Here is a 9,237-nt window from a genome sequence, read left to right on the forward strand (position 1 = left end):
CCGTTATCCATTTTTATGTTTAACACGTTTCGGTTATGTAATAATGTTTACTTGAGACAATTGATTATATTTGTGTTTATGCATACTTAATTTATCAAGCGATCAATATGTTTAAACTGTACACAGTCGACCGAGTGTGTATAGACACTCGACCGACTGTGTCAGTCAGTCCACCGTGTGGACACAGACACTCGACCGAGTGTGTCTGTGTTCACTATATATACGGGTTTAGACTTCTTTGATGAGGTTACTCGTCCCATTCACCCTAAGTCGTAGGTTTTCGTCTCCAGAGAACCCTAACATCATATACCACCGAAATATATCGTCTAGGAGTCGATCTAATCTAGGTTTTGCTCTAGGTTTGACCAATTCGATCCCAAAACGACTCATATCTCGGTTTAACCCTTTTCTAGTGTATTCCGCCTCTAGTTTAGAGTTCAAGCGACCTAAGATCCTTAGAAAAATCGTCTACAATATATATACTATGTATATATCTATATATGTAACTACAAAGATCACAAAACAAAGGTATTATTCAGATTTCAGATATTATTACTTACAAAATAAACATATCTTTATTTACTAGAATCATCCTGACTCTTTAAAAAGAATCTATAACGTAACGTTAAATATATTCTCCTTTCAGCCTATATTTCATAGGGTTTTTCTTCCCTTTACTAATTATAATTAACAAAATCAATTAAGCATTTGCAACATCTATAGGATCACGTCCAACAAGTCTCAACGCTTCAACAAGTGTCTCTCTAAATCTGCTCAAATCTAATCTCAAATCTTGATCATCTAAATACATTTTTCGCGCAGCATTGTATCCTCCTTTTTGGGCCACGGACGCAGTATTTTGAAGCACCGGATGATCTAGACCATACACATCGACTAACGAGCTCTCTTCGGGTTGCATCATATACTCCAAGTATTTTAAACCCATTCCTGGACCGGGTTCACTATAAAAAGAATCAACATCCCATTGAAACCCTAAGGGTCTCACTTGTACCATAACTGCCCCATTAGGTAAAAACATTTCATTAGCTAGACCAGCCCCATGGGCCCCCACCATAACACTACAAGAGTTTATCACATGCGAAAATTTCTCCACGTTTGACATTTCTTTAGCTGAGCTGGCAATGATCACTTGAAACCCTAAATTTTCCATCATCTTCATCATTTCGTGTTGGTTTAGGAATTTTCTAGTTGTTTGGCGCGATATTAGAAGCAATTTAGGCGGATTAGGTGTATCGAAAACACTTTTTATTTTCAGTCTATACGTTTTTCTAATGAATTCTCGAAATTCTGGCATTGAGTAGTTGCTTTGTGGAATTTCGGACGTGTTTATGCCTAAAAATTTGTGAAATTTTAAACCGGTTATGGCTGCTGGAAAGCAATGCACGCTTGAATTCACGGTCGGATTTATAATCTCGTGATTCGATAGACGTGAAAACACACGTCTATATTTTCGAATGAAGGAAGGTTTGTAGTCCACAATGATGAAATGTACACGAGATTTGAAGAAACGAGACGTTATGAATAAAGGTATGAGATTTTCGTTAAATTCGTGGAATATATTTCCAGTGTATCCACCAGACGAAAAGATCACAACGGGGTCTTGATGGTTATGATCGCAAGTAGGTTTTGATAATTCGGTGGTTGTGATCGTTACTGGAGTAATGTCATTAATTACGTAGGGATTATCTTGCATTGCGTATGGACGAACAATGGTGGTCGTGTTTTCATTTGATGATTGTTTTTGGATTTGGATTTTCATCGTCTTTGTGTCGATTTTGACAGGTTTATTTGTGACACAGACTAACGACCATGAAGTATTATCGCACGCAAAGCCTGTTGATTCGAGCTTGGTTCGATCTTCACCTGTTTAATTTACCAAGAACAACAAAAAAAAAAATTTCAAGAAGTTAGGATGTGTGAATGTTGGTTGTTTTTAAAAAATGTTCACTTTACTAAGTAAACTACTATGGCTATCATAGATTTAGTTGATATGGTGAACCAGGATCTATGGTTCAAAATCATAATTCAGAGAATATTTGTATCATGTGTTTACTTAATTTTAAAAATTATGATTGCCTGCAGTATTTAATATATCTAATTATGGATGAATCATTTCGAACATGCATAATTAAATAAACAAAAAATGGTTCTGTTTACATATAACGCGGGCCAAAAAAAAAGGGACGTTCTGTTGACATTCAAGCATGTCTTCCAGCATTACTCCGTAGTAATTTGTAAGCACGTAGTATGATTTGGTGACACCTAATTAAATTCTAAACAACATAATTTTATTTAAATATTTGAAATCTAACTAAATTATAATTTCGTGATCGTTTTTAACTCACCTTTCCAGTATGCCATTAGTATTTAGCCGACATTATTTATTTGTGATGTATGACATATTTGTTGGTCTGTTTAACAAAGTGGCCAAGATGGAATGACTAACTGATGGCCATATGTGGTCCATCCACGTACATCCTTTATTTTGTTAATTAATTAATTTATTTTTATTATTATTAACTTTTTGGTGTGTGCGTGTGTGAGTTAAGATATCGTGAAAAAAGTGAATTCTCAAGGTGCTGGATCTCACATTTTTGTTTAGGTGACCTACCTTTATAATATTGACTTCTTTACATTTAACAATTATTAGTAGTGTGTCTATAGCTGTAATCTGTTTATTCATATCAAGATTTATCATCTAGGCATTCAGAAATAGAAGATAAGATTAATCATAAAATAGTAAAAGTAATTCCTAATTTCCTATAGCTGGATCCTATTCTATATAATTTGGAATATTTATGGATGAACTAGAAGGAAAGAATTTAACTTTTGCTTTTAAGAGCTCATATTCTTGCTTAATCCTCCTTATACTTAACTAATTTAAATTACCATCTTAAAAAAGGAGCATATATAGTACATAAATGAAGAAGTTAATAAGGTCCTACCCGATATATAAAAAAAGTGTTGATCCGTACACAACCCTTTTTTTTAATACGCAACCAAATAAATATTTTAACTATTTACCCTTCCTTCACTTACTTACCTTTCCTTTCCTTCAAGAGAAGAAGGGGTAAAATAGTCAAAATAATTAATTTGGTTGTCGATGGCAAAAAAAAGAAAAAGATTGTGTACGGATCAACACTCATAAAAAAATAGTAATATATGTTATATATAACTATGAAACTAATGCAACTTAATACAGAGTAATTAGTTATATATAAGCCATTGTATTATTTTTAATGGTCAAACATGTTGTATGAACATTAATCCTGATATATTCATGTTAATGAAATGATATATTAATGTTTAAGCGAGATAGAAATAAAGACCTCCAACTAGTCTTGTTAAAAGATACTCCAAAGATCGTTTTTGATCATCCTTTTTAACAACAACACTGCTCAAATCAGCCTTCCATTCTGACAATATTTGTCTGCCTGTAACTGCAATAAAATTAATCAAAATGCATGCATTAAAAAAAAAAAATGAAAAAAAAAAACACGAACATGTTAAACTTACATTTCATTTGTTGAGATGGTGTAGTCTCAAAGGTGAAGAATTCAATATAAAGTAAATGAAGAAGAAATAAAGCACAAAGTGCTTGTGTTGCAAACAAGAGTAGCCTCCCTCCTCTTCCCTTCTCCATTTTTCCAAAACTAATGTTCTGCTTTTGAACCATTGTTATATATTATATATATGTTTATGTTTGTGTTTATATTGTATATGTGTTTTGTGTTGATTAATTACCTTATATATATATACAGGCTTGCACTACTGCCTTCATGAGTTCATATGGAATACAAGCTTGGATATATATGACATATGTGGCATCTAAATCAGAAGACTTTTTCCTTCTTTATTTATATAAATATCTTTATTATCCAAACACACGTGATTACAACTCAATTAGTTTATTTATTTCTAGAAAATACTCGTACGGAGTATATTTTAAAGACTAATTAATTAACCCCGGCTGGTTTATAAAGTTAGAGATGATGGTAAATTTAATTAGAATGTCTCCATAGCTAATATATATTGACGATATGCTTGTTACTTTCCAAGTTAAATAAGGGATGTTTTATTACCATATTTCATCAAAATCAAACCAAAAATTGAGAATTTTAATAAAGTACCAAAAATTGACGAATTTTAACACCTATATTTAGGCTGGCCTGATATATTTTCTGGACCAATTTTCACAGTTTAACATGATAATAAAAATCAACTTTAATTTATGTCGATCCGTAAGTCAAACATGAAATTGGAGGCCAGTGAAAATTAATCAAATTATAAGGTTTAACAATAAGAATTTAGTCAACTTTCATAACATGGAGGATGTTGGTAACATGTACTTTCACGAATACTACACTACTATTTTTTTAAAGGAAAAAAATTGAATTTAAATAAAAAAAATTGAAAGATAAGTTTTTTTTTCTTCTTCTTTTTTTGACTAAAATAACGATAAGATTAGTTTTGCACCACACAAAAGTTTGATTATCTACTAGGGAGTACTTGACTCATTTCAAGTAGTTTTATATATTTGCTAGCTAGGTGTACGTATTTAGTTTACCAAATACGGAGTAGTTTTTTGGTTCATTTTCAGTGTTATCTGATCTGATTTTGTATTAATAGAAAAATATTGTCAGGTCTAATATATTTCACCAATGATTATAGTTTTACATATTTTTTGTCTGTTTCGAAAAGACAGACAAAAATATGGAGTAATACATAACGACATTGCCATCTGACCACATGATTTGATTAACTGGTGATTAAGGTTTATATGATTACATGTTATGTCTGCATGTGCACCACCCCCACGAATCTATGAACACCATGAGAGTTATACATGTAGCAATAAAACTTTTAAAACTATTGTTTTTACTGTATTAATTAATTTATTAATTCATCATAATAATTAATAAATTAAGTACTTGCATAATATACTGTAAATATTTAATCTACAATTTTATAGTAAATTTATAGAATCAAAAAGTACAATTTCAAGTATAACATGTATGCTTATCATTCTGACATTCTGTTTCCTGGGTTGTGAACAAATGAAATTATTTTAGTTACCTATGTATATATACAGTCTATTTTTTGTTTGTGTAATATGCATCTTGCAAAAGTTTCTTTTTATTTCTTTTTGAAAAAGCATTTACAAGATAATACCATAATCTATATATCCTACATATAGAAAATAATTCCTTAATATATATATAGTTATCAAAGTTATTATAACATAATAATCAACAACTATTTGCGCCATATTTAACGCAAGGTGATACGGTCATTTTCACTTTCATCATGCTACCATCACGTCATATGCTTATCATTCTGACATTCGATTTCCTGAGTTGTGAAAAAATGAAATTATTTTAGTTACGTATGTACTCAATCCGTCTCAAAATAAGTGTCAACCTTATTATTTTTATCTGTCCCAAAATAATTATCTATTTATAAAAAAAAATAACTTTTAAATATCATTAAACTCAAATTTATCCTCATTTATTACTCTCTTTCACTAATATCAAAAATAAATTCAGTTAAACTTACCTTTAATATAAGAACAAAACTGACATTTATCACAACTATCTTAAATCCAACAAATATTCCTACTAGACACTTAATTTGGGAGGAAGAGAGTATAATACAGTCTAACTTTTGTTTGTATAGTATGTATCTTGCAAAAGTTTCTTTTTAATTCTTTTTGAAAAAGTATTTACAAGATAATACCATAATCTATATATTCTACATATAGAAAATAATTCTTTTAACATAATTATTAAATTTATTATAACATAATAATCAAAAACTATTTACACCATATTTAACGCATGGTGATACGGTCATTTTCACTTTCATCATGCTACCATCACGTCATAATGCAACGTAATGGGATGAAAACTTTGTTGATGTTACAGGTTCATAATTTTTGTAAGCTAGATCATATTAGTGAATCGATAAATTAATTAGATCTACTAGAGTATTAAATTAAGCATATGAATGATAACTTTTTTTCATAAAAGTTCGGGATCACCCGGGAGACTAAATCACTCACGCGTTCATCTATCACTGTTGCATAACCCGTTTCAATCCGAGGGCATGAGCGGTAAAACACCCCTCCCCCACTGCTCCCGCCACGCGATATGCGGAAAGCACATTTGGGTGAAATTCAAATGTTAGGGGCAACCTTGTGTGCAATGTTGCACCCCACGCGAGTCGAACTCCTAACCTCTAGCTAAGAGAGGCAGACCACTACCTCATAAGCTATAACACAAGGTTGAAGGTTATATGTGTATACTAAATTCTACGGAGTAAAATTTCAAAGGATTATAGTCGACTGAATAGACGTAAACTATTTCCTATTATGTCGTTAAATTTGTGTGAATATTTAGTTCGTATAAGTTACTTATCGTTAGGAATGGCAATGGATCGGATATGGATCGGGTGGTGCCGTATCCATATCCATATCCATTTAGTTTTTGTTCATCCATATCCATATCCATATCCATTTAATTTCAGTTCATCCATTCATATCCATATCCACCGGATTAAGCGGGTTAATGGATATCCGTTGGATATTCAAAAACTGTTATAATATTTCCGAATATCTACAAAAACGTGTACTTTTTGTCGAAAATAGAACACAATTTGTTGAATTTACCATCAAACTGAAATGACCCGTTCATATACATTATAAACGATTCACAATAGTTGATTACATCGCGAGGTATTTGACCTCTATATGATACGTTTTACAAACATTGCATTCGTTTTCAAAAGACAAACTTTCTTTACATCAAAAATTGACGGCATGCATACCATTTCATATTACATCCAACTATAATTGACTTAATATTAATCTTGATGAACTCAATGACTCGAATGCAACGTCTTTCAAAGTATGTCATGAATGACTCCAGGTAATATCCTTAAAATGAGCTAATGTACAGCGGAAGATTTCTTTAATACCTGAGAATAAACATGCTTTAAAGTGTCAACCAAAAGGTTAGTGAGTTCATTAGTTTATCATAATCAATCATTTCCGTAATAGTAATAGACCACAAGATTTCAGTTTCCATAAATATCCATACACTCGCAAGTGTTTAAAAGTATTCTATAAGTTGTAGGCACCCGGTAACAAGCCTTAACGTTCATGTTTTACCCTCTGAAGTACACCAGATCAGGTGTGTTTAAAATAACCTCGAAGTACTAAAGCATCCTATAGTCAGGATGGGGTTTGTCAGGCCCAATAGATCTATCTTTAGGATTCGTGCCTACCGTACATAGACAAGTAGTTTAATGTTACCAAGCTAAGGGTATATTTCTGGTTTAAACCCACATAGAATTAGTTTTAGTACTTGTGCCTACTTCGTAAAACATTTATAAAACAGCGCATGTATTCTCAGCCCAAAAATATATATTGCAAAAGCATTAAAAAGGGAGCAAATGAAACTCACAATACTGTATTTCGTAGCAATTATGTATATGACGGCACTGAACAAGTGCAGGGTTTGTCTCGGATTCACAAACGTATCAATATTGTGATTCAATATTGCAGGAAAGTACGTAGACGCAACGAAAATGATAAATGTTAGGTTGACCTCACGAGCAATACCCTCGATTAATACCCATAACCTCCATAGCTATAACCCATAATTTCCTTAGCTCTATCCCGTTTGAAAACTTATTTTGAAATCGTCTGAGTATAACTCTGTCGTTGTATTTTATGTATACTAATAATATCTTGAAATAATACACAGAAAATATATATATGTAATTCGATTGAGAGAGTTTAGAGAAATATATTTTCAAGTTTCTATGAAAAAAATGAAACCTATTGAATTCTATTTATAATAGATTTTTGAATTATTAAAGTGAATTATTAAAGTATGAATTATTAAAGTAAATTATTAAAGTATGAATTATTAAAGTGAATTATTAAAGTGAATTATTAAAGTATGAATTATTAAAGTGAATTATTAAAGTATGAATTATTAAAGTGAATTATTAAAGTGAATTATTAAAGTATGAATTATTAAAGTAGATTATTAAAGTATGAATTATTAAAGTGAATTATTAAAGTATGAATTATTAAAGTTAAAGTAAAGTAAAAGTAAAGTAAAGGTAAAGTTAAAGTATAGTAAAAGTATAAAAACTATGTATGTATAATACGCGTATAAATATATATAATATTAATTTAAATCGTTATATATATTTAATAAAATAAAATATAAATATCGTTATCTTTATCATACTGGTTAAGTAATGAGTTGTCAAAAGTGATTCTAGATATTTATAAAAGTTGTATACGTTTTAATAATAAAGTTCTTTTTAAATTGAAAACGTCTTTGTACGTTTGAAAATAGATTAATAGAATATTATGGAAACCAATTCTCCACTAACTTTTGTCTAACTTTCGTAAATGACACTTTATGTTTTTATTTATAAATAGCTTTACAAATTATTCTGAATATCGTTAAGAGGAATAGATTTTCTCAAATTATAGTGGACCTCTCAATAGAGACTTGTAATCATAATTCAATGTTTCTGATAATTCAATCATTTAATATATTTTTTTTAATTTAATCAAAAATCATATTGAAACAAATACGTTCGGGTAAAGTATTATACGTTTAATACTTTATTAATATTCTCAAGTTATAATATATATATACATATACATATCTATTTATATATAACGGTTCGTGAATCGTCGGAATTTGGTCGAGGTTATAATGAATGTATGAACACAGTTTAAAATTCTTGAGATTTAACTTAACAAACTTTGCTTATCGTGTCGGAATAATATAAAGATTAAAGTTTAAATTTGGTCGGAAATTTTCGGGTCGTCACATTACCTACCCGTTAAAGAAATTTTGTCCCGAAATTTGATCGAGGTCGTCATGGCTAACAATAAGAATGTTATTATGATGAATATAAGTTGATTCATAGGGTTTTATCATGATTGAGAAATATGGATAAAATAATTCGATTACTCGAAACGTATGAGTGAAGCTATCGTAAAAGAGTGAAATGAGAAAATAGGGATTCGTCTTATCTTTTGACATCATCACGGTTGATCTCCGGATTAAAGAAAATCTTTGTAATTTATATAGGATTTGATTCTTCGGTGATTAAGGAAATTATGATCCTCTTCGATTTAATGCGATGATTCATCTCGATTTTTCTGTCGGATATTTCACTATAAAT

At 30.4% G+C, this 9,237-nt stretch overlaps 1 protein-coding gene across 2 annotated transcripts; it reads right to left on the bottom strand.

The window, feature by feature from the left end:
* Positions 1 to 513: 513 nt before the first annotated feature.
* LOC139891179 (alpha-1,3-arabinosyltransferase XAT3-like) lies at positions 514 to 3,738 on the bottom strand. 2 transcript variants are annotated; one of them, XM_071874130.1, is made up of 3 exons: positions 3,538 to 3,738; positions 3,351 to 3,455; positions 514 to 1,884 (listed from the first exon to the last, which is right to left on the bottom strand). In XM_071874130.1, the coding sequence occupies exons 1-3, from the start codon at positions 3,695 to 3,697 to the stop codon at positions 701 to 703; spliced, it is 1,449 nt and encodes a 482-aa protein (XP_071730231.1). In that variant the 5' UTR covers positions 3,698 to 3,738; the 3' UTR covers positions 514 to 700. The 2 variants fall into 2 exon arrangements, with proteins under 2 accessions (XP_071730231.1, XP_071730230.1); XM_071874129.1 differs by having other exon boundaries at positions 3,351 to 3,461.
* Positions 3,739 to 9,237: the final 5,499 nt, after the last annotated feature.

The sequence above is a fragment of the Rutidosis leptorrhynchoides genome, chromosome 2, assembly GCF_046630445.1.
Source record: "Rutidosis leptorrhynchoides isolate AG116_Rl617_1_P2 chromosome 2, CSIRO_AGI_Rlap_v1, whole genome shotgun sequence".
Classification (NCBI taxonomy): Eukaryota; Viridiplantae; Streptophyta; class Magnoliopsida; order Asterales; family Asteraceae; genus Rutidosis; species Rutidosis leptorrhynchoides.

What these genes read in the sequence shown, in the direction of transcription:
- LOC139891179 (XM_071874129.1), bottom strand. Translation starts at nt 3,697, where the DNA reads ATGGTTCAAAAGCAGAACATTAGTTTTGGAAAAATGGAGAAGGGAAGA. An exon ending in ACCATCTCAACAAATGAAAT is followed by an intron (nt 3,462 to 3,537) that starts GTAAGTTTAACA and finishes ATTTTATTGCAG; the next exon opens with TTACAGGCAGACAAATATTG. An exon ending in TTTAACAAGACTAGTTGGAG is followed by an intron (nt 1,885 to 3,350) that starts GTCTTTATTTCT and finishes TAAATTAAACAG; the next exon opens with GTGAAGATCGAACCAAGCTC.